This window comes from Arvicanthis niloticus, chromosome 25, assembly GCF_011762505.2.
Source record: "Arvicanthis niloticus isolate mArvNil1 chromosome 25, mArvNil1.pat.X, whole genome shotgun sequence".
In the NCBI taxonomy this organism is placed as follows: Eukaryota; Metazoa; Chordata; class Mammalia; order Rodentia; family Muridae; genus Arvicanthis; species Arvicanthis niloticus.
In genome coordinates, this window is record NC_133433.1 from 11,777,698 (window position 1) to 11,803,852 (window position 26,155).

Below are 26,155 nucleotides of genomic sequence, written 5' to 3' on the forward strand. Positions count from 1 at the left end.
TTATTTAAAAAGTGTAGGTATTTTCTGGTGTTTTCCCATCAAGTACCTGCCTAATTTCTGTATGGCACACGCCAGAAATCAATAGAAGTTAACAAGTCCTCCAAACAGTCCCCGTCCCTTTGTTTAATCTCCTTTACAATAAAGCCAAGGGGAGAGAATTAAGAATCTTTGAAGTAGACCAAGGCTCAAAGGAGTCAGCCAAGTAGACTTAAAGTAGTCACTTATTTCCCAAAACTGGTTTGTCGGTGAACAATAAAAGGAAGTAAAATTTATGGAGAAATTATACAGTGGATTTGTCACTTAAAATATCGTAACTGTCTCAGGGACAATACCCCATGCTGAGGATTAATGGTCCCGCCGGACCTTTGATTCACCAGTGCCTTTTCTTCGCCCTTGACAAATTGGATTTTTAGGAATGGGAAGGTCGCCTGGACCATTGTGTGCTAGCCATTCAGAGGCCTCGATTATGCAGGGGGCTGAGGGAACCACTCCATGTGACCCTCTCGGGTGGGACTCTGCAGCTGCTTCACAGCGCAACTCTCTCACCAAACTCCGCGCCCTTGCGCTTGCCGTGCCAAAAGGCGCCCGCCCGGATTGAAAAGGCGCAGTGCATGCCCGCCCGCGTCACTCCGCGGACAGAAGACGCACGTCGGGGTGCGGATCCCTCCTCGCATGCGGCTGCTCCTGGTTCTGTCACTTGCACCCCGTGGAGGACCCCGCGAGTCCCAGCGTCTGCCTGGCGGCGGTGGCAACAATGCACGGAACTTCCCGCACTTCGGCCACCAGCGTGAACGCTGACTGCTGCATCCCGGCTGGCTTGCGCCTTGGGCCGGTGCCTGGCACCTTCAAGCTGGGCAAGTACCTGTCAGATCGCAGGGAACCAGGGCCCAAGAAAAAGGTACTGGGCCATTCTGGATCTCCGCCCCTTGCCTCTCACCTCCTATTGCCCTGATCCAGAAAAGGGGTAGAGAGGAGCAGCGGATAAAAGGGATACCTGCTAAATCTGCAGAACAGAATTATCCGATTATCCTTAGCATGTCTGATATCTGAGCTGGACCTGGGGCGGGCTGAAGGGAGGGTAGAGCTGAGCCGGAACAGACCTTAGTGCGCCAGGGTCTGTAGGTATGGGGGCCTCTGGGAACCGGTAGTTTCCCCTGTGCTCTGGGTGTCCTCAGCGAGGTGATGAAGACCTAACTAACTCCCACCTTAGTCCTTGCTTCCCTTGTAAACACACCCTTTTCGCTGGAGTCATCGGGTGGAGAGCACTTTTTCCTCCCCTTCTGTGAGCCTTACATTTTTGTTTTAAACAATTTAATTCCATTTCACCGAAGAGATAGTTCTTGGAGCATATCTCCATCCCCAACCCCTTTTGCTTGTAGGTTTGGGTAGGAAATGGAGAGAGGATGAGCCAGGTGATTAATTTTGATGCCTGGTGAGAGGTAAGGGAGCCCACCCTCGAGGGGACACCCAGTTAAACCTTGCAGCTGGCTCTTAAAGTCCAAGATCCCAGCCGAGAGGTCTCAGGTACAACTCTCCCACTCTGACACACACAGTTAGGATCCCTGACCAGAGAGGAACCCGAGGGGGGTGGGGAGGGCGCCTTAGCAGCTAAGGACAGGCAGACAGCAACGAGGGAATGCAGTGGAAAGCTTGTTTAAAAATGAAAGACGTTGGTTTTAGTAACCTCCTAGAGCTTTCTTGTAAAAAGTATCTTTCCAGTAGGAGGAGCAGGGCAAGCATTTTTTTTTTCTCCTGGTGCTAGAAAGCCCCTTGTCTCTCATCCCAGGCAACACTGGGTTTTGAAGCTCACCACGCCTCTCTCTTTAAACGCAATTTAATTGCCTTTAAATGGCTTGCTAGCTGCAGGCAAAATTTCTCCGTGCTCGCTTTGTTCTGAACATCTCACTGCTGAGTTCACTTGTGCCTAGTGCCGTACTAGAGAATTGGGAGGCTGAGAAACAGGGTAGGAAGACTGCACCAGGCTTTTGGATGTGCTTGAACTTAGAAACCACTTCCATCTCAGTGTTAAGGATCCCAGGACCTTACTTGGGGAAGAGGTGGTGAGTTTTGCAATAAGATGTATCCAGGAGCTCTGAGGTGTGTGTGTGTGTGTGTGTTTTGATACTGTCTATTACCCAGACTCTTTTATTTTTATACCCTCTAAGCTGAGGCCCTGAGGAATCATTCCCTGCTCTCTGCAGCTCCTAGAGGTTGGGTCAAAGAGAACAGAACTGCTTTCCTGAGTTCGGTGGGCTATAGGATAAACTTTCCTCTGGGTTGTGAGCCTGGCTGTGGCACGCTGGGTAATGACTACTGCTTGTATTGCAGGTGCGCATGGTGAGAGGGGAGCTGGTGGACGAGTCAGGGGGCTCTCCTCTGGAGTGGATAGGGTTAATCCGGGCAGCCAGGAGTCCCCAGGAACAGACTCTGGAAGCTATTGCAGACTTACCGGGAGGACAGGTACTGTCAGAGCCCCTCACTTTTATCAATTCCAGTTCCATCTACTAAGGGTCCCCAAGGCAGCCTAGCATTCCATGAGCAAAGAACTTTGAAAGGCAAGAATTTTCTCTACAAACATCCCAATGACCCTGTAAGAAAGATACTTCGGTTTTGTCGTTTAAAAGACGGATGAGATTCCAAGCTATCCACTAGCTTCTCCAGGACCACAGTGACAGCCTTTGAATCTTAATTCTCAACCATCCAGGAAATAACTCAGAAAATCTCTCTCTCTCTCTCTCTCTCTCTCTCTCTCTCTCTCTCTCTCTCTCTCTCTCTCTCTCTCCCCTAGATCTTCTACAGGGCATTGCGAGACGTCCAGCCAGGGGAAGAGCTGACTGTGTGGTATTCTAACTCCTTGGCTCAGTGGTTTGATATCCCTACAACTGCGACCCCGACTCATGATGAGAAAGGTACTGCCTCTGAGAAGGAATCCCCAACAGGAGGGTGAGCTAGGGTAGAGTCCAGCTTTCTCCTGGGTTATGGAAGGGGATTCCAGGCCGGAAGAACCTTTCTGTTCAGCTCTGTGGAAAGTGAATTCATGCTCTTGATGAGGGAGAGAAGGAATTGCTAATCTAAGGCCATGAGGGAGTGATACTAAAAGTGAATAACAATCTGGTCCTCAGCCAGAGGAGGACTCCTTATGGACTTTATGAGTCCTTCCTTTCCCATTTCATTCCCAACGACTTGGTTAAGAAACAATAAAGGAGAGTTAATGTGTTACTATGATTAAATTTTGAGTTCTAGAGACCAAAGTTTAAACATAGAATGCTTTTTAAAAAAGGCACAAGGGTGCTCTTTCTCTGTAAGTTTTTTGGGCGAGCAGTGCATTTGATGGTATGTAGAAGCATTATGGTGCTTACAGCTGGTCCCTTGGCAGGTACTTGAAATGGACTTTATTCAATTCCCCCTACTAAGTCAACTTAAACGGAATCTGGGATGTCTCCCAGTGTCTTCTTAGATTTATTTGATTTCTTTCCAGCTAAGAGCCAGTCCATGCAAATTAAGGTGCAGCAACTAAACGGAAAACCATTTTCAACACCCCCTCCCCCAGACACAGCACTGAAGGACATTTCCTGTGGGAAGAAGGCTGGGTAGGGCTAAAAGTCTTAAGGTCTTGAAACTTTCACAAGGTGTTCCCTGGCCCTCATCCCCAACCCCTTGGCAAGTGTTTGGCTTGTTCATAATTTCTCCAAAGAAGCTATTTATTTATAGACAACCAAAAAAAATGTTCCAAAGTATTTTAATACAATCTCCTCCGGAACTGCTGGGCCACAACACCCATTTAGAAACAGGTATATATTGATAAAAAGTGTGGTAATTAGCGAACACCTCATGAGTGGGACATGTTATTCAGAGCAATGAGTCATTTCACATCAAAGTGTCACTGTCCTCTGCAAATCAATTCTATTTGGTTTTAAAATAGACCGGTATGTCTAATAGTTATAAGAATTATACGATATAGTTTGTTCCTTGAACCACATTATCAGATTCTCTTGTCAATAATAGGTACTGAGGCCTCATAGGGGAACTCTCGGACTTGAAACTCCACAACAAATTGTGCCAGCATAGAACACTTTTACGTAGGAATGATGTAAAACAGAAAAGCAACATGATTAACCATGTGTTCTATTTCATCCAAATGGTTTTATAAATGCCATAAGCCAAATGATAATTAAAAAAAAAAACCTATTGTTTTCCTGTTAGGGAAGGTATAGCCTATTTTGAACCTCGCATTTCTAGTTTGGGCATGCCTGAAATCTTTAAAGTTACACGACAGGGAGGAGCAAAGTCATTTATGAAGAGTGCTCGGCTCACTTGGCAAGAGTGGAACCTTAGGGTCTGCAAAACCTGTTGATGAAGTTGGAAAAGTAATGTGCGGAATAACACACACACACACAGACACACACACAGGCACACACACAGAGACACACACACAGGCACACACACAGGTACACACACACAGACACACACACAGACACACACACAGGCACACACACAGAGACACACACAGGCACACACACAGGCACACACACAGACACACACACACAGGCACACACACAGGTACACACACACAGACACACACAGGCACACACACAGACACACAGGCACACACACAGGCACACACACAGACACACACACAGGCACACACAGGCACACACACAGGCACACACACAGAGACACACACACAGGCACACACACAGAGACACACACAGGCACACACACACAGACACACACAGGCACACACACACAGACACACACAGGCACACACACAGGTACACACACAGGCACACACACACACAATCACACACACAGACACACACACACACAATCACACACAAACACACACACACAGAGGCACGTATGGACACATTTTTGTTACATTTTGAGAAGAGGAAGAAATAATTAGGACTATCATCTCTTTTAACAACACTGGCTAACTTAAGTTAGTTTCCACTTCATAGAAAGATTAAGCTACTGCCCTGTCATTTTTAAGAACAAAGCTTACTTAGCTTTGCATCAGCAGAGTCATTCTGGAACAAACTGAAAACTCTTTTGAAGAACTGCTGCAAACGAGCCTCTGAACTTCAGACACCCAAAGAAAACTAAGGGCTCACTTCTCTGTCCAAAACATCTTAGTAAAACATCTTTTCTAGGTAAAGTCCTGCTTTCCATAGGCAGCAGGAATATTGAGATGGTCTTGCCCAAGTCTTCCATAGACCACTGGGATAGACTATGATAGGTAAATCCTTGTCTCCCACTTCTCCCAGATCTCCTTTGAACCCCTTGTGGAATAAACTCCTCCCCTCCTTTAAGATGTCTTGATGTGTAACCCTGGCTGGTCTGGAACTCACTATATAGATCAAGCTGGCCTCGAACTCCGGGATTCACAAAGATCTGCCTGCCTTAGCTTCCCAAGTGCTAGACTTAAAGGCATGTGTCACCATGACAGGTTCTGTAGCAATGTTTTAGAAGTGTGAGCAGAGTGCACCTAAAGAGGGAGAATGTAACGTTTACAGTAAATCTTAAGAGATCTACAATGCACTTTGGAATTTCCTCGTGGTCCAGTCAACTTTGCTCACAGTCATCTTTAGCAGTACCAATCACTTTAAAAGGAAACTGCATTGTATGCACACTAGTAGGTAGAAATTAGTTTCTAGCACCCAGTTAGTAGCTATCTCACCTACCGGTCTCTGGATTGTGTTCACAGATCCTAGCAAGTCAAAAACATTTATAATGTAAGAGATACACAGAACTGACAGCTGCAAGTGCACACATGCACTGCACTTGTGGTAGAGAAATCTGCACTTTAAAAAGCTGAGGACCGTTCTCATTTTTTATATATTAAATGAAACATATCTTGCTCAAGTGCTTGCCTAAGCTTGCATCTGTGCAACTATCTAGGAGTCAATTAACCAGCGGGTAAAGCAACAGATAAGTCAATGTTACACCATCCTCAGAATATCAGCATTTATTACAGAACACCAGGAAGTAGTAGCTTTCCCCCCTCCGAGCCAATCAGATAAAGTTAAAATAGAAAATAAGGGTGCAAATAATTTGGAAGACTAGCAAACCATCATCCGGATGTGGGGATTCATTTGGTCACGCTCCAGGAAAACCTCAAGCAAGTGTTTAAGTCTGGGAGGGGGGGTAAAGGGGTGGAGAGAGGACACAAAAGACATTGTTATATGAAAAGGAATGATTACATATGGCCCATACATACAGGATATTGTCTCGCCTGGTAATGAGGCGCTCACGACTATTAGATTGGCCTTTGTTCAGTTTATCCAAACTCGTTGACATACGCCACCTATTCCGTAAACGCCAACAGATGGGCACAGGCACAGGACAGCCTCAACACTTGATTTAAGGCAACAGCTGCTCTCTGCTCTTCCCGGCTAGCCTTCCTAAAGCAGAGGGGTCTTCCGAGGGAGATTTACTAGGAGGGCTTGGTGGAAGTCGTCACTGGGAAGGTCCAGGTCACCTGTTCTTTAAGTAGACCTTTGAGGATGGAGGTGACAAGGGCTGGCCATTTACACGCTTTGGGAGGTTCTTGATCGGATTACTGAACTTTATCTCTTGGCCCTAAGACCTTCATCCCTCACCCTTGCTTCTGTCACATCGCTGGTCGAACCCGGGGCTGTGCCCGCCGTGCTGGCGCTTTCCTTCTGGCTCCCTTGCCTCTTCTCACTTGTTCCCCTCTCCCCTTTCTTGCCCAGGGGAGGAGCGCTACATCTGCTGGTACTGCTGGAGGACCTTTCGCTATCCTAACAGCCTCAAGGCACACCTGCGTTTCCACTGCGCGCTCAGCGGTGGCGGGGCCCGCGCCTTCCTGCCCCAGGAGCACGCGGCCCGGCCCGGAGCCTCCCCGGTGGCCGAAGGCCTGGGCCTCCCTCCGAAACCCACTGCCCCAGACTTGACGACGCCCGTCCAGGCAGCCGCTTTGAGGCCCCAAGCTCAGGCCGCTCAGCTCGCTCCGGCGTGCGGGGCGCGGGAGAGCATCAAGCGGGAGGTTTCCCTGGCGCCCCTGGCCACCTCCTCCCCGCCTCCGGGCAAGTGGGGAACGGCCAAGAAGGGCAAGGAGCAGCCGGACCGGGCGCACAGTCACTTCCTGGGGATCGTGGGCGGCTCCTCGGCCGGCAGCGGAGGCCTGCCGTTCTACCCCGGCGTGCGCTCCGCTTTCAAGCCGGCCGGCCTGGCCCGGGCGGCTGCGCAGAGCGACCCCTACCGGGAAGAGGGCGGCGGCAAGGGGCCCGGGCTGGCGCTAGGCCGGCTGCTGGGCGGGGGCCGGGCCGGCGGGCGCCCGGGCTGTGGGGAGAACCCGGCGGGCCACCACCACCATCACCACCACGCTCACCACCACCACCACCACCATCACCCCAAGTGCCTGCTGGCGGGGGAGCCGCCGCCGCCGGCCGGCCTGCCGTGTCCCGGGGCCCTGCGGGCCTTCCCCCTGCTCGCCGGCCACCCGGAAGAGGCGTCGGCCTTTAAGCACGTGGAGCGGGCCCCGCCCGCCGCCGCCGCCGCCGCCGCCACCGCCGCCACCTCGCTGCCCGCCGCCCGCTACGCCGCTCTCCCCGCGCCTGGGCTCCCCGTGGAGCGCTGCGCGCTGCCGCCCCTCGACGCCGGCGGCCTCAAGGCGTACCCGGGCGGCGAGTGCAGCCCGCTGCCCGCCGTCATGCCGGCTTTCACGGTGTACAGCGGAGACCTGCTCTACGGCCCGCCGGCCGCCTATTACCCTCTCAAGCTGCACTTGGGCGGGCTGCTCAAATACCCCGACTCCATCTCCTATCTGAGCGGCCCCGCGGCGGCTGCGGCCGCGGCGGCAGCGGCGGCGGCGGCGGCGGCGATCGGCCCGGCCGAGCTGGGCTCCCTGGCCGGTATCGACCGCGAGATCGCCATGCACACCCAGCAGCTGTCGGAGATGGCAGCCGGGAAGGGTCGCGCCCGCCTGGACTCGGGGACGCTGCCTTCAGCCATAGTGACGGCGGCAGGCCCCGGGGGTGGCGGCAGTGGCGGCGGGGTCGGGGGCGCGGCAGGCAAGGCCAAAACGGGCCACTTGTGCCTCTACTGTGGCAAGCTGTACTCGCGCAAGTACGGGCTCAAGATCCACATGCGGACGCACACGGGCTACAAGCCGCTCAAGTGCAAAGTGTGCCTGCGGCCCTTCGGGGACCCCAGCAATCTCAACAAGCACATCCGACTCCACGCGGAGGGCAATACGCCCTACCGCTGCGAGTTCTGCGGCAAGGTGCTGGTGCGCCGCCGAGACCTGGAGCGTCACGTCAAGTCCCGCCACCCAGGCCAGAGCCTGATCGCCAAGGCGGGCGACGGCCAGGACGCGGAGCCCGGCTATGCTCTGGAGCCCGGGGATCCCAAGAGCGAGGACAGTGATGTGGATGTCTGCTTCACTGACGACCAGAGCGACCCTGAGGCTGGGGGCCGTGGCGAGCACGTCTCCTAAGGCACCTTCCTGGGAAGGAGCAGGGACATGGGCAGAGTAGAGTGAAGTTGTCACAAGGACTTGTTGTAATTCTGGGGATGGTGTCGGATTAGGGACAGTGAGCGGCTCCAGTTCTCTAGTGGAGCAAAGTTTTAACGATGGGTTAAAGAAACACAGCCAATGAACAGCACCATAGGTTGTGGGTCTCCATCCTTCAGGCCCCTAGACTCTGGCATAGCCTCTCATTCTGAAAGCATTCTGGTGTTGAGGTTCAGGATCACGTCAATATAAGTATCTCAGTGCCCTCAAAGGTGATGATTTTTACTGCCACGCATTTTTAAAACGTTCTTTTCTGTAGAGGAAATCGTGCCTTTTGAAAAGATGTTCCACGTGAATTTTGAGTATTTCACTGCATAGCAAGCAACAGTAGATGTGACACCCACACACCTGTTTCCGTTTTTTTTTTTTTTTTATCTGTTCTCCTGTCAAAGAGCACTCCTTGCCACATTGAGTATACTGTGGGAGTGGATGTATAAATTGGTCAAGTTGCAATTATTTATGAGAGAATAATGATAAATGTAAAATAACGCATGAATATAAGAGCATGCAATATATAAATTAAAAAATATCCTATTTGGTAGAGTTCAAATGTTTATGTTGTTTTATAATGATGTACAGTGGATATAGTACTTTGCCCTTCCTTCCATTTTGTGCAATCTTAAAGAATAATAAAGATACAAACGAGCGTTCTATTACTTGGCTACTTTAGAGGACCCTTTAAAGAAATAGTTTAACTGGAAAACAACCTCTGAGGAGACAAGACAACAAGATAAGTCACAGAAGATTTATATTGTTCACACAATTAATGTTAGTCAGGGTTGTATGAAGAACAGGCAAAACCCATTGGTTTCTGAAACCATTGTTAATCATGCTAAGTGTTTTTATGTTCATTTCAAGGACCTTCCAGAAAAAGCTTACAAGACACACACACACACACACACACACACACACACACACACCCTTTATATATATATATTTCCTTGTCACAAAGAATCAGGAAACGAGAATCAGTATTTTCTTGTTTACCATTTTGACAGGTTTTTACCATGGAGATGTGAGAGGAAATTTGCTCAAAACTTATTATGAGTCATACACTTTAGTGTTCACTCAGCAAATACTAAAGGAGGACCCATTTTAGTGGAGGTGCTTAAGTGCCCCCTCATTTGTACTTCCAACAACTTTGTGCTGTCAGTTTTTGTCCCATTTTACAGAAGAAAAAATGTCATTTGATCACAGTGTACGGATAATAATCAGAATAACAAAATTGTTAGCAGTGACTGTATTCGCTGTTTAAGAAGTGGGGTTAGATATACATTCTAGGTATGTTTCCCCTCTCCTATTAGAAGTAGAGAATTAGGCTCTTAGTTAGTTGAAGGCAAGTATACTGAAGGCCGAGGTGTGCAGCAATTTTCTCAGAGTTAGATTTAAAGAATTTGTTAGCTCGCTATAAGCCGTGGATACGATTCTGATGGCCATATTTATCTAATCATGTCCTTTGAGTCCTGAGTCCTGACTGCTTTGCAAGTCCCCACTGCTGTCCCTGATTGGAAACACTGCCTTGGTCACTAGGTGGTTGCCAGGAACGCTTCCTTCCTTCCTTCCTTCCTTCCTTCCTTCCTTCCTTCCTTCCTTCCCTCCCTCCCTCCCTCCCTCCCTCCCTTCCTCCTCTTTCTTTCTTTCTTTCTTTCTTTCTTTCTTTCTTCCTTCCTTCCTTCCTTCCTCTCCTTCCTTTCTTCCTTTCTTTCTTTCTTTCTTTCTTTCTTTCTTTCCTTCCTTCCTTCCTTCCTTCCTTTCTTTTCTTTCTTTCTTTCTTTCTTTCTTTCTTTCTTCCTTTCTTTCTTCCTTTCTTTCTTCCTTCCCTTCTTTTCCTTTCTTTCTTTCTTTTCTTTTCTTTCTTTCTTTCTTTCTTCCTTTCTTTTCTTTCCTTTCCCTTTCTTTCTTTCTTTCTTTCTTTCTTTCTTTCTTTCTTTCTTCCTTTCTTTTCTTTTCTTTCCTTTCCCTTTCTTTCTTTCTTCCTTCCTTCCTTCCTTTCCTTCCTTCCTTCCTTCCTTTCTTTCTTTCTTTCTTCCTTCCCTTCTTTTCTTTTCTTTTCTCTTTCTTTCTTTCTTTCTTTCTTTCTTTCTTTCTTTCTTTCTTTGGCATATCACAACCAAGAACAAATGATTTCTATTAATAGTGATCTTCAAAAAGATTCCTTCTACGAGAAGATGTGTGCTAGAAAATATAGGCTTTTAGTGTATGCTGCTAGACATTGTTTTCTTGTGTAAGAGAAAACATAAAGGGGTGTGTGGAGACAGACAGACAGACAGACAGACAGACACACACACACACACAGACACACAGACAGAGACTACTCTTGTGGACATAATGGTGAATATACATTTGTTGAAGAACTATTCTGGGCCAGAATTATAGGCTGCTTGCATTTCTTTCCTCTCTATAAAACAGGTTCAAGATGATCTTGATACCCATGATTTAGCATTTCCTTGCTAAACTTAGGTTTCCATAATTCAGTTTTCACCACCAGTTTATTGATCACATTGGTGTACTTTGTAGTCTTGTCTTTTGTAACAATTGTCACTTAAAAGCAGATTCATCCTTGGATAGAAGGTTGAAAAGATTTTTTTTTTCTTCTGAAATTAGATCTTGTAAGTCCAGATTTGAAACATGGGGAATATTCTATTAGCTATATTTCCTGCACCTTATTTTCCTAGTTCAGTTTTAATTGTAGTAATTCTTGTTTTGTGGGAAAATAGTCAATAAACAACCAAGATAAAAATTGTTTGTTAAATGAAATACATGGAGAATTGAAATGATTTAATAAAACAAAAAACCACAGCCACCTGTTTCTTCCTATTAGACTAGATTGCAACATTAAAAATAAAATAATTAAACATAGATTTACAAAGCTGTTAATTGCAGCTTGTTTGTAGTTCTCTATAGGTTGACTAAGACAATTCCCCTATTTGTTCATGCTCTAATTCTAACTACATAGATAATTAACGCCATTATTTATCTCTATGTCATAATCAAATCAGTAAAACACAATCCGCTAAATGAGGCGCTCTCTCTCTGTCTCTCTCTAAGTTTTTGAAACAGGATTTTGCTATGTTTTGTTATGTATTGAACTCGGGAGAATCCTCCTGCCTCAGTCTCCCTTTCTTCTTACTCCTGTTTACCCAACAGCTCTTATCTAGGAGACCAGTAGCTCATTCTGAGAGCAAGGGCACTGAATAGTTCCAAGAATTTAACAGAATAGCAATCTTAATCGACAAGGGGGACGATTCGTGCCTTCTAGAAGCGCGGAAAGCCTTCAGAGTGCTTGGCGTCAGTGATTTTGGATGTTGAAAAGTTTTGCTAATTTAAAGAAATCAGATGCAGCTGGATTTTAGTTTTGTCTCTGATAGTTACAATTGTTACATTCTGGGTCAGACCCGCTGTTGCCACAGTGTCTGCTTTTGTAGCACAGGGTCAAATAAGCAATAGGGTGGTTTTGAACATTATGAGGTGATACTTGTAAACGATGGCTTAGCATTATGCCTGGTGCACAGAAAGCTCTCACTTCTACTCTAGTAGAAATCTACTTTCATTTAAAAGACTCCACTGTAAGGAGGAGGGCTGATGCAGGGGTTTAAAAGCATTGGCAGCCTGTACAGGACACCTGCTTTGTTCTCCCAGCACATCCCCACCCCTGAAGTCACATCAAGTTCAGTAAATAGTGGCTTTTTCCACTTGGAGAAACTTCTTCAGACCTCTTGTTCGGTTTCCATTGTAAATCCAGGAGCCAGTTCCAGAGAGGCTCATGGCGCTGAGAGAATCCTGTTTTCGTTTCCAGTTACTAAGTTTCGAAAAGCTTGCTGGACTGTGAGGATTGAGCTTAAATAGTGGCACAGGGAAGAGGTGAGAAAGGGCACACCTCTTTTCCTTAGTCTAGAGGAGAGCCAAGACTTCAAGAAGTGCCATAGATCTGGCAGTGATGGGGAAAGTGCCTTTAGTTATTCTAAGCTCAGTGCAAGTGAATGGTTAGCGCTGTGGCCAGAGCCGAAAGAGATGGTCATTGTCATTATTCCTAGAGCCCCCATTGGCTCATCCCTTGCAGCCAGGGCTGCTATTGGTGGCGGACCCAAAGTGTGCTGGAGACTAGCCTGCGGCAGCCTGGGTCTTGGGTGCTAGCGGTTGTTAACCTGCGCGCTTTAGAGACCCAGCTTGGCTAAAGTTTCTGAATTGGGTCATGGAATGGGAATTTCACCACCTTTGGGAGCACAGTCCTGGAGCCCCAGGAGCAAATGTGCTCGAAAAAACCTCAGAGACACGCAGCAGGCTGAGGGGTCACAGCTTGGCTTGTTCCTGGTCCGTGCTCCGCCTGGCTGCAGCGGGGGAGCTGCGCACCAGCGCCCTGCGCCCTCGCCATCTGCCGCCTCCCCAAAGGGAAGGAGGCAGAGGCACCCGCACCGTCGAGGTCATATGTGACCCTTGGCCACCCAGGTGTGAGCAGCACAGGGAGGATTCAAAAGCTGGCGCAGCCCACGTGTTCAGTTCCAGAAGGAGCTCTTGGCTAGCTCGTTAGGAGCTGGGCGACCTTCTTATAAAAGATGAAAAGAGAGCTTCTGCCATCTGCAACTATGGTTTAATTCAAATTAGGGGAAAACCTGCGACAGACAACTTGTTAATGCCTTTGACTTGGAAACCAAGGGTCTTACAAAAGGGACCAAGGCTGGGTGGTTAGCCCCTTTAAAGATTCCATTTTTAGTACAATATGTTATTTACATTTAAACATTTTATGTAAATAGATAAAAACTTAGAAGACAAGTTTATTGAAAAAATGTAAAAGTCATATCATCAAAGGGAGAACTGGTTACTTGAGTTAAATAGATAAAGACCAGCGTTTTCACCTAGTGTAAATAAACTTGAACTTAAATTTCGTTTAAAATGAAATATATTCGCTATCTAAATATCATGTCTTTGCCTTTTCGCTATTCGTGTACAATTTTTCATAGTTTGATATTACAGGACATGAATGAAAATGCACACTTCCTATTTTTAATATGGACACGGTAATAATGTTCCTGAAGTTACCCTCAGTAGTGGCTTCTTTAAATTCCAAGGTTCTGTGACAAGTTGCATCCAAATGGAAGGCACTCAGATATAGACTAGAAAGCTGTGGGTGGAGATGACTTATGTGACAGAAGACACATGGAGAAGAGATGCAAATGCAGATGGCTTTACATAAGACAGTGAAGGTCAAAGGTTGCTTTAAATTTTTTTTTTATTCACTGAAAAGGAAGCAGATAAGAATCTATATTTGACACTGAGAAGTTCATTCCTGTATTATTACCGTAAGGAAAATAGAGACATGACCAGGTCAGATACAAATTAACTTGAGGGCATGGGGCCACAGCAAAAACACATCTGTGAGCAATAAAATGCTTTCAGGTATGCTAACAGTCATTCCAATGAGAAGTGAGTCAATGTGAGCTGTCGCATTTTATAAGCTTATTTGTGATTTTGAGAAAGCAGGAGAAAGAAATGTCTTAGCAATCAAGATGATGTAGAGAGAAGAAAATACACAGAGAGCTGATAGGATAGCTTTTCCAGATTATTTAAGGCTAGCACGCTGAAATCTGGTCCTAAGGTGATGGCTTTGGCATCTATAGGTATTTGTATACATATTGTTCCCCATGTTTGGAAAATCAATTTGTGTACTAAAGGCTTGGATTGGTGTTTTGGGGCTCCATAATTTTTATTTTGGTCAATGTTTTTATACAAATGAGAGAGTTAACTTTGCATTGAAAGCATTCATTTAATTAAATCTTTATTATCTCAGTTAATACTTTATTTCTCGAATAAGAGAAATGAATCATATGTTTTATAACCAGTGACATATTTTTCCAAGATTCATTCATTTTTTTACTGAAACCACAGACTTACCCTTAATATACTACATATGGTTTTTAGAACATTATTTCCTGTACGAATGGCCAAGAAATATTTGGAAAAAAAAAGTATTCAACATTTTTAGCTCTCAGAGAACTATAAATTAAAACTTCTTTGAGGTTTCATCTCACTGGAGTGAGGAAAAACTCTTATCAAGAGAATGAACGACAACAAATATTGGTGAGACTGTGGGGGAATCTTTCACAGTGCTGATGGGATGAAAGCTAGTGCAATTATTATGCAAGTCAGTGTGAAGGTTCCTCAAAAACTAAAAACAAAGCCAGCGTTTGACCCAGGTATATCACTTCTGGGTATATAACCCAAAAAACTCTTAAGTTAACATATCAGGAATATGTTTACATATCTTTGTTTATTAATCTGTTATACATAATAACTAAACATTGGAGCCAGCCTACATACTCATCGACAGATGATTAAAGAAAATGTGGTACATATACAGAATAAATTTTTATTCAGTAATGAGAAAGACGTGACAGTTGCAGAAAAATGTATGTAATCGAACACCATTACATTGAGTGAAATAAACTAGACTCAATGACAAAGACTGCATGCTTTCTCTCATATAGGGAATATAGAAATATATTTGAATAATATATATATAATATAAAGAAATAAATTTGAAATTCCTTCAAATTTATATGTGGATGTAGACACACATGCAGATATCTAGGTCATGAAAATAGACAGACAAACCAAGGAAGATAAGGAACCAATCTTAAGTGGGGTGACAGGGAGGAAAAAGAGAGTAACTGAATACTCATGACATGGAAGCATGAGAGAGGACTTCTTTGGGGGAGGGAAAGGGCCATCGAAAGAGGGTTGGTGCATGGAGAAGAGTGGAAGAGGAGCTATTTCAGAACAAAAAAAATATTGGTATCTGTGTTGAAAATGTCACAATGAAACAAACTTTTTGGTATGTTAATTAAAAATAATAAAAACATAAAATGCCAAAAAAACTTTCTTAGCTGATATGGGAGGTGACCAGAAATTCTGTTTGCCTAGACTCAGTAAGTGTCCCAAAGAACATTGAGGAAGTTCACTCACAGATGAGTGGGTCCCAGGCTTTACAGCTGAACGCAGACTTTCAATTAGAGACCAGCTTTGGCCTGGGATTTGAGTTCTGCCATATCCTTATAACGTTCTCTTCAGTCCCATGTAGCCTCGTTTGATCTTGTTGAACACAGAGATAGATAAACCGGTTTGGATCGAGATTGGCAAATGTATGTATGCTAGCTCCTTTCTACTTCGAATATTTTCAGGACAGAAAGAAGCTGCCCATCTTCTCTTCTGTGATTGGGGCTTGCCTGTGAAGCAGTTTAATGACGAAATGCTTTAGGTAGCAGCCAAATTCCAGGCAGGTGTCTTCGTGGGGCTTGTTGGTCTGAAGTAGTCTTGCTAATGGCGAAGCTGACAGTGGCCTTAGGGAGAGAACTTAGGGGCAAACTAAAAGTAGAACACTAGACCCATAGTCATCGAGATGGAGCCCAGCAGGCAGCATCTTTGTAGATAACAGTGGGGTCACATTGGAACCAGAAGACTGTTCTGTGGTAGAAATGACAGAGAGAGAGAGAGAGAGAGAGAGAGAGAGAGAGAGAGAGAGAGAGAGAGAGAGATCTTATACGCTGGAACCAAAATAATTATTATTTAAAAAAAACATGTGTGTGTATTTGCTTATATGCATTCAGAAACCTCCTTTGGGAGACAGAAGAGGGTATTAGATTCTCTAGAACTTGGGGCACAGGCAGTTTGAATCTCAATGTGAATTCTGGAATCTGAACCTGGGCCTTCTGCAGGAGTAGCTGTTGGCCATTGAGCCATCTTTCCAGCCCAAAGATTTATATAAAAGTTAATTTTGTTTTTAATCTGCTTCATATTTTGAAGGCCAAGCTGTGAGTAAGTATACATACAGGAGTGTTAATTCCACGTAATTTCTGTTTTTCTGTCAGTCCATGCTTTACTACAACAGCTAATTACACATGTTGTGAACCTTGCTGTCAAAAGATTTTAGAAGGCTTGTACATTATGCTGTGTTCACTTTTTAAAAGTGGAATCCCAAATTCTATGAGCTTCAGAACTAATACCATGTGGACATCTACTTTGAAATAACTTATTAGTTGTTTGTGTATGTCTGCATGTTCATGTTCCTGTGTATGTATGCATGTGTGTGCATGGGCATTGAAGCCAGAGGTTGAAGTCATGTTTTTTTTTTCTTTTTAAATGCTTTCCATCTTAGTTTTTGAAGCAAGATTTCTTAATCATCCTGGATCTCCCAACTGAATTTTACTGCCTGTGTAGCAAGTCCTAAGCATCCTGATGCCGTGTCTCTGCCTTTCTGATGCTGGTACAGGCTGTTGTACTCACGGGTTTACACTGGGGAATGGAAGGCAGGTGTCATTATGCTTGCAAAACAAGCCTTTTATCTATCTATCTATCTATCTATCTATCTATCTATCTATCTATCTGTCAATAAGACTTAATTTACTTTGTTTTTGTGATTAAAAACAATCCTATGTGGTAGCCACAACTGGAGCCGGGGTCCTGTAAATGAAGACTGTGGTGTGGATTTTCACAAGATAGTAAATTCTTGATAGAGATTTGTTGAACACAGTCTCCTTCTGGCGATTGAGGTTCAGGTAATTAGCTGTATGTCTTGGAGATAGCATCAAAGATGGCCTTGGCCAAGTTGCCCAAGGTGGCAGTACTGGCCCTGGCTGGTGTATAGCAGTCATCATCGGGTATCAGCAGCAGCTTCTTGGGCCCAGGAGCAGACATGGTGTCAGTTCTTCTGGGGTCAGGAGGAGGCACCTTAGTTCAGAGTCATAGCAACATCTTTTTTTTAATCTCTGTTTTTAAAAGATTTATCATTTGGATGAACATTTTGTCTGCATATGTGTACATTGTGTGTGCTTGGTGCTGGGGGAGGTCAGAACAGGGTATCAGATCCCCTGGAACTAGAGTTGCAGACAGTTGTCAGCCACTGTGTGGGTGCTGGGGAGTGAACTCAGGTCCTCCGTGAGAGCATTAGACACCGAACAATTTCTCCAGCCGCAATACTTAATATTTTTTTTTCTAAATTTTATTTTATTACATTTTACTTATTTTTCGTGTGTGTCTGTATGAGTGTAGGCACATGTATGTCACTGCATGTGTGTGTTGGTCAGAAGGCAACATGAAGGAATCAGTTGTCTACTTCCACTGCGTAGGTAGGTCCTGGGGGTTGAACTCAGGTTGCCAGGCTTTATTGGGATGGATCATTACCTACTTACTCATCTTGGCTGCCCAGCGAGTACATTGTGACTGAGCCATCTCTCTGGACCTTATTATTATTTTTTATGTACGCTAGGCTTTCATTTTGCTTCATCCTCACCACCATCACCACCATCCGCCTATGTGTATGTTGTGTATGATGTGTGTAAGTGTTGGCATGTACTTGTAAACATATGGAGGTTAGATTCATATTTCAGTAGTTGATTCTTTCCTTCCATAGCAGGTCTTAGGGAGTGAGCTTGGGTTGTCAGGCTTTGCACGGCGAGTGCTTTTATTCACTGGACCGTCGTACCTGTCCTACTCTTTGTTTTCGAAGTACAAACAACCAACACCATATATTCTGATTTTCCTCCTTGTTATAAAGAGAACCCCCTCTTTCCTTTCTCTCTTTTGCTGTTGCACAGCTCCCTATTGTGTAGGTGATTATTCAGCTCGTTCGTTCTCCTATTGCTGGACATTCAGGTTGTTGGAGTGTTTCCATGGATACTTAATGCTAAGTAATTTTGTAGAAAGGTTGCAGGTATGTTTTAGAAAGTATGATTGCCAGCATTACAGTAGGTAGATTCACTGAGAACACTGCTGATCGGGACAGTGTCAGAAGTGGATGAACCTCTCATGGAAGATTCTGGGATAGTTGTTTCGCTTGGAAGATACAGTCTCTTTAGTACACGAGAACACCAGTGGGCAGTAGAGACGCCCCTCCATTTCTTTTTTCTTTTCCTTTTAGGATTTGCCAAGAAATTATGGGAATTCTTGACTATAAAATTGGACCTCACCAGATCAGGCAACTTTAAAAAATTTATTTACTATGTATGCATGTATGTATTATTTGTTTATGCAGGGTTTCTATAGCACAGGCTGGCCCCAAACTCACTATGTGACTGAGGATAGCCTTGAAATCCGGATCCTCCTGCCTCTGCTTGTAATCCCAAATTCTGGGATTTCAGTTTTATGACACCTCATCTGGCCAACGTGAGAATTTCAATGCTAGTCTAATATGGAGAAGGAATGTTGTTTGCATGAATATGCATTTAAACTTTTCAAGTAAATTCTTTCCCATGAATACTATTATTGAGTTATTTTCCTTTGATGTAACCATTGGAACTTACACGTCAAAAGACACCTCTGGAATTACTACGCAAACCTGTAACCGGATGACTGCAGTATGGGCTGTGGTAAGTAGCAGGTACTGAGCAGAGCCCCCACCAGCTGTAGAATAGCACTCCAGTAGAGAAACAAACGAATGCAAATGAGATGTACTTGGCCATGGAATAGAGATGAAAATGACATTCACTTGTAAATGAGTTTTCGGTGTTTGATGTAAACAGAATGACACGAGTTTTCTAGGGAGACCTCCATGACCTTAGGATAGTAATTGAATATGTTACATGTTTCCTACAGTTTGATCACCATCCCTGTCTGTCACGACAAAACAGTCTCTAGGTTTTTCCATATATATAGACAATGTCTCATGATTTTTCTATTCTAGGAGATGACCTGAGAGATACAATTGGAAGTTTCTCTTTGGACATCCCCGGAATAAAACTTAAACCTGGCATCTTGGTCTCAGATTAGGGGAGATCCATTCTTATAGAGTCGGGGTGAAGAGGAGGAGACCAACTCCTTAGCTTGGCCATTTATTGCTAACCGTGGTCCTACCTTACAAATTTGTTCAGACACTGAAATGAATGACATGGAACTTTGCTTTCTGAGTCTTGAGCCGTATTCATCTTTCAAAACCAGTTTTAAATCCCCCTGGATTCCTCCTCATTCTCCTGAAGAATGCTAACCCTTCAGGTATTTAGTATGTAAATGCCAGTCTATGCCCAATACATGTACTTGACAAAATTCTGTGGCTGATTATTAATTATTTATTAATAATGTAGGTGTAAAAGGCCACCTACTATGGAGGAGGTCCGTGGGGAGTTGCCTGATGTATGTACAGAAAACACCCTGAGCTCAAGCTTTAGTGACACAGCCCTTGTCAAATAAGAGGAAGACATGCCAGGTTGACCTTTGGCCTCCACAGGCAGGCATACACATGGATATGTGTGCATACACACAAAGACAAAAGTTCCTCAACGCGCTGGGTATTCCACAAATATTTGAGAATTAGCTGATCCTCCTGAAAGTTTCCCTTTTGCTGAACATTGATGAAGCACCGGCACCTGACCAGTTTCCCCAGAGCTAGTGTGGTTAAGCCTGTTGCAAGCTGCTCCTGTTCTAATCCAGGAGGCAAAACCCGGAATGTGAGCTGACACTACTCCGTGGTGAGTGTAGTGGTGGAGCCACACACTGAGAAGGGGTTCTCCTGACTCAGAGGGAAGGGGGTCAGGGCAGGAGTCACAGATAAAAAAAAACTTTTACAGACATCACTACATCCCAATCTGAGTCTTAAAAGATGGGCAAGTTATCTAGGTCAAAGATGAAGGGATACGGAAGGATATTTAGAGACATCATAAGCAAGGGATTGAGTGGGGAATCGATATGAAGGAATGTTAGGAAGTGCAGGCATTGCAGTGTGGTTTGCAGGCAAGGGCAGACAGGCAGGCAGACTGTTCACAGATGAGGTATTTACTGTGAGAAACTGTCCTGTAGTGGCTGTGTGCTTTGGATTAGGACAAAAGCAAGTCTACATTCTGGTTGCACAACTTCCAAGTTGGGAGAACCTGGCAAAATAATAGAAAATTTATATGCCTTACTTTTCTCTTCTTCAAAACGGACACAATGATGACCTCGTTTAGAAGCCTCAAATTAATTTTTGCAAAGTGTTTAAAATCATTTTGGCCAATTGGTTCAGAGAATCTGAGTAATTATGCAGAGTCCATAAAAAAGGGGCTTCTGAGAGATTTAAACTGGTGTGGACAGATTCACACAGCAAGAGGATGGTTTTGGAGGTAGGGAGATGAGTTGGGAGGCAGCTGTATTCTGCAGTTCTCAGGGCAGAGACAGTGGTAATCAGAACTGGAAGGAATACAGTCTCATCTTTAGGATGCAACTTTGTAACTGTATAAGTAGGTGAGGCATTAAGGAGCCTTGCTTACACTTGAGCATCAGTGTGGTAAGATATGGCATCTTGAGGAGGGCAAGCTGGAATCATAAAGCAAAAGAAAAAAAAAACAAAAGAATGAAAAAGAATAAAGGAAAGAGTGAGAGGCAGCTTCAGTATTAAAACCAATTGTAGTGTAGTGTGACCTGATGTTAACAACGTTTAAAATAGTAGGACAACATTCAATGAGAAACTATGACTAAAGAAGACTGTCTTGTGGGCTAAGAGATGGCTCAGTGGGTAATACGCTTGCTGTGGAAGTGCAAGGACCTGAGTCTGGACCCTAGGCACTGATGTCAAAAGCCAGCTGTTGAAATCCCAATGCTTGGGAGGCAGACACAGGTGGATCCCTAGAGCTCCACGGTTAGCCAGCCTAATTGAATTAGTGAACTCAGTTCAGTGAGAAACCTCGTCTCTAAAAATACGCTAAGGCTGTCACACAATTACTCACAAATGAGTATATGCACTCCCATGGATGAATGGATACAACGGCGAACATTTGCACAACCGTGCAACTTTCCCCACAAAGATTGCCTATTATTATTATAATTGCGTAAGGATATTTGTTAGAAAGGAAAAGACTGGAAAATCACACGTGAAACACCGGCAGTGTTTGTGCTGGGCATATTACTTCTCACTATTCTTGCTGCCTTCTGATTTTCCATCAGCAAGTCTGGTTTAGTTGCTTTTATTTAGTAACTGCTAACAGATTTCAAAGTACACTGTTGTTTTTTATGGCAAGTTAATCTTTAGTATTTTAGTGTGCACAGTACACCACTAAACACACTTAATTTCTTTGCAGCATCTAACACACAGGCCACAGATAAATTTCGCATTTTCTTTCCAAAAATGAAATAACTTGATAAAACTGCCCAGCTCAGTGGGATTGTTTACTGCTACATGGAGGACCCCGGAGCCACCAGGCTGCTGGCATGGTAGGATTTGTCCATCAGGCCCCTGGGCCTCTTGGTATGGAGGATCAGGGAGGAGGGCAGCTGGCTCAGAGACATGGGAAGGAAGGGTTCAGGCTCTTAGACCTTGGCGCCAGCTGGCAGCATGCAGCAGGAAAGCAGCCAGTAGGTTTGTGCTTGGGGTGAGGAACTTTGCCACATTCTCTTTGTCAAGCCAGTTGTTCAGGTCCTGTGTTTTCTCACAGGGCTCCCTACTTGCTTGGTGACAGCTCCTAACCATCTCCCTGAGCTGTTGACTCATTTTCTCTGTGGTTTGTGTAAAGCACTGTCTCTCTTAATTAGCTGGACCCTTTGAATTAAGTCAAGCCTTTAACAACAACAACAACAACAAAGATCTGCATGGAAAGATGTGATTACTTAATTAAATTGTCAAGAATACCCTGTAGCCTTTATGAAAAAAAAAAAGGCAAAGCAAACCTGATGAAAGCGAATCATCGATGACAAAGAAACATATTTTCATATGAATTTCCTTGGATACTACAAAGCAGAGCCAAAGGTAAAAAGTCTTCTCCATTGATGCCGTACTAATCTTGTTTTAATTCTGTTGAAGTATTTTAAGGTTCAAGCTTTTTGTCAGTTCACCTGTTGATGCTTTAGACCTGGCTGACCTGACAGATACTCCTTAGCATCTCTCATCCCCAGTCCACAATGAAGTTTTTGCAGTCATGGTAAACTTTTTACAGTTGAGTTAGGTATTTAAGTGACGTCTACTCATTGCATTTCTTTAAGTTTTGTTCTTCACCATTGTTCAGCACATTCTTCAGCCTGCTGCACTTTCTATAGCTAGGCAGTTACAGCTGGAGCATCATTTAGATTAATGTTTCATTTGGGGAACAAGAAAATATGAGTGAGGCTGAGAGGTTCCTATTTCACCCTGGGAGGGAGGAAGAAACCTATGCACCAATTTTAGAGATAATTAATTTTTAAATTCAAGAGTTGATGCTCCCTTTGTTTGGACTGTTGGATAATAAAACTCATGTTCTCAAACATGTTAGGTGTGACTACAGACAGCTACATTTCCAGCCCAGCAGTTGTGTGTGTATGTGTGTGTGTGCACACGTGTGTGCACATGTGTGTGCATGCAGGTCTGTGTGCATGCATGTGTATGTGTGTGTGTGTACATGAGGTCAGGACAACCCTGTTGGCCCTCACACGTCACTCTTTTTGAGACAGGGTCTCTTGTTCACTGCTGAATGTGTGAGACAATCTGATTTGAGAACATACAGAAAATATCCTGTGTTCATCTCCTACCTCTCTGAGCCATTACTGGATTACAGATATACATCACCAAGGCTCATGTGGTTTACGGGTATTCAAACACATGCCAAACAGCAAGAACTAACTTTATCCCCGAGCCATCTCTGTGAGCGTCTTCTTTTTTTTCTTCAGAAATATAGTTTTGTTATTTTTTTTTAATGCAGAGATAACAATATAACTAAAATACAAAACAGAATGTAAATTGCATTATTACATTCATACCTCCAAACTGGATTCTTTATTATCAGTGACCTCCCACAATTTCTAAGAATTAGTTGGAGTAGGAATTCAGGCTTCCTGGTCAAGGTTGCTGCTCTAATTCCATCCTGTCTGTCTAAATGTTTTTGAGGTCCTAAAGGTAGATTGACGAGCAGTTATAGAACTATTATAGAACTAAACAGAGAATTCACAACAGAGGAATCTCGAATAGCCGAGAAGCACTTAAAGAAATGTTCAAAATCTTGAGTGATCAGAGAAACACAAATCAAAACGACCCTGAGATTCCAACTCACACCAATCAGAATGGCTAAGATGAAAAACTCTGGAGACAGCTCAGGTTAGCCAGGACCTGGAGAAAGAGGAGCACTCCTCCATTGCTGGTGAGATTGCAAACTTGTACAACTACTCTGGAAATAATTCTGGAGGTTCTTCAGAAGATTGGAAATAGATCTACCTGAAGACCTGGCTATACCACTTTGGGCATATATCCAAAAGATGCCCCACCATGCCACAGGGGCACATATTCCCTATGTTCACTGCTGCCTTGTTTGTTATAGCCAGAAGCTGGAAATAACCCAGATGTCCCACAACAAAAGAATGGATACAGAAATTGTAGTTCATTTATACAATGGAATACTACTCAGCTATTAAGAATGAGGACATCATGAGTTTTGCAGGCAAATAGATGGAACTAGAAAATATTATCCTAAGTGAGGTTATTCAGACACAAAAGGACATGCATGGAATGTACTCACTAATAAGTGGATATTAACCAAAAATTACAGAATACCCAGAATCAATCCTCAGAACTCAATAAGGTTAACAAGCTGAAGGGGCCAAGTGAAGATGCCTCAATCCCACTTGGGAGGAAGAAGAAAGCAATCCTGTGGTGGAATTAGGGAAAAGCTAGAAGAAGCTGAGGAGGAGGGTGACCTCAAAAAATGAACAGAAGTCTCACCTAACCTGGACCTTCCTGAGATTTTTCAGACACCGAGCCACCAACCGGGCAGCATACACCAGCTGATATGAAGCCCCTGACACATACATAGCAGAGGACTGCCTGGTCTGGCTCCAGTGAGAGAAGAAGCACCTAACTCTTGAGGACCCCAGGGAGTGGGGAGGGTGTGGGTGTGGGGACATCTTTTTTGGAGATGAGGAAGGAGGTATGGGATGAAGAACAGTCAGAGAGTGGACTAGGACAGGGATAACAACTGGACTGTAACAGTAGATGCTGGCGAGGATATGGAGAAAGAGAAATACTCCTCCATTGCTGGTGGGATTGCAAGCCGGTACAACCACTCTCAAATCAGTCTTGTGGTTTCTCAGAAAATTGGAAATAATATTACCTGAGGACCCAGCTGTATCACTCCTGGCATATACCCAAAAGATGCACCAACATATAACAAGGACACATGTTCCACTATGTTCATAGCAGACTTATTTATAATAGCCAGAAGCTGGAAAGAACCCAAATGCCCTTCAACAGAGGAATGGATACAGAAAATGTGGTACATTTACACAATGGAGTACTACTCAGCTATTAAAAATAATGAATTCAAGAAATTCTTAGGTAAATGGATGGAACTAGAAAATATCACCCTGTGTGAGGTAACCCAATCACAAAAGAACACACATGGTATGCACTCACTGATAAGTGAATATTAGGAAAAAAGAAGCTCGGAATCCCCATGATACAATGCACAGACCATATGAAGCCCAAGAAGAAAGAAGATCATACCCAAGTATGGATGCTACAGTCCTACTCAGAAGGGAGAAGAAAATAATCTCCGGGAAGTAGAGGGAGAGAGGGATCTGGGAGGGAGAGAGGAGGGGGAAGGGAAAAAGGAGAGACAATTCAGATATGAGAGGAGATGGGAGAGAAGTACAGAGGGTCAGGAATTTGAAAGGAGGTACATAGCAGTAGGAGAGGGGGAGCTGGGGGTAGCCACTAGAAAGTCCCAGATGCCAGGGACCCAAAAGATTCCCAGAACCCAACAGGGAGGACATTAGCAATAATACTCAATAAAGGGGAGAGAGAGACCATAGCCAGTGGATAAACATGGCCCCTGGTTGAGGTATGGTGGTACTCACCCACCTCAAAAATATTAATCCAGAATTCTTCCTATCAAAAGGAAATGCAGGGACAAAGAGTGGAGCAGAGACTGAAGGAAAGGCCATCCAGAGACTGCCCCACCTGGGGAATCCATCCTATCTGCAGACACCAAACCCAGACACTATTGCTGATGCAAAGAAGTGCTTGGTGACAGGAGCCTGGTATAGCTGTCCCCTGAGAGGCTCTGCCAGAGTCTGACCAATACAGATGCGGATGTACACAGCCAGCCATTGGACTGAGAGTGGGGGCCCCAGTGGAGGAGTTAGGGTAAGGACTGTAGGAGCTGAAGGGGTTTGCAACCCCATAGGAAGAACAACAATATCAACCAACCAGACCCCCAAAGCTCCCAGGGATTATACCATCAACCAAAGAGTACACATTAGAAGACCCAGGCTCCAGCTGTATATGTAGCAGAGGATTGCCTTATAAGGCATCACTGGGAGGGGAACCCCTTGGACTTGTGGAGGCTCGATGACCCAGGGTAGGGGAATGCTAGGGCACTGAGGCAGGAGTGGGTGTGTGGGTGGGGGAGCACCCTCATAGAGGTAGGGGGAGGAGGAGGGAGCAGGGGGTTTGTGGAGAGGAAATTGGGAAGAGGGATAACATTTAAAATGTAAATAAATAAAATAACCAATAAAAACAAAACAAAACTGAAAAAAAAGAATAAAAAAGCAAAAAAAAATTGACTCACAAAATTTCATATTGTAGAAACACATCATCTTTATTTATGTGTGTTTGTCTCATGGGTGTTTACACACGTGGGAAGGTACTAATGAAGGCGTCAGATCTCCTGGAGTTAGTTTCAATTGGTTGAGACCCACCTG

At 44.5% G+C, this 26,155-nt stretch overlaps 1 protein-coding gene across 1 annotated transcript; it reads left to right on the forward strand.

Annotated features, from left to right (window-relative positions):
- Nucleotides 1–424: 424 nt before the first annotated feature.
- Prdm13 (PR/SET domain 13) lies at nucleotides 425–9,195 on the forward strand. The gene is given in 5 exon segments (XM_076924093.1): nucleotides 425–666; nucleotides 669–898; nucleotides 2,329–2,460; nucleotides 2,789–2,909; nucleotides 6,717–9,195. Coding segments are annotated over 5 exon segments (2,283 nt in total). The 5' UTR covers nucleotides 425–611; the 3' UTR covers nucleotides 8,462–9,195.
- Nucleotides 9,196–26,155: the final 16,960 nt, after the last annotated feature.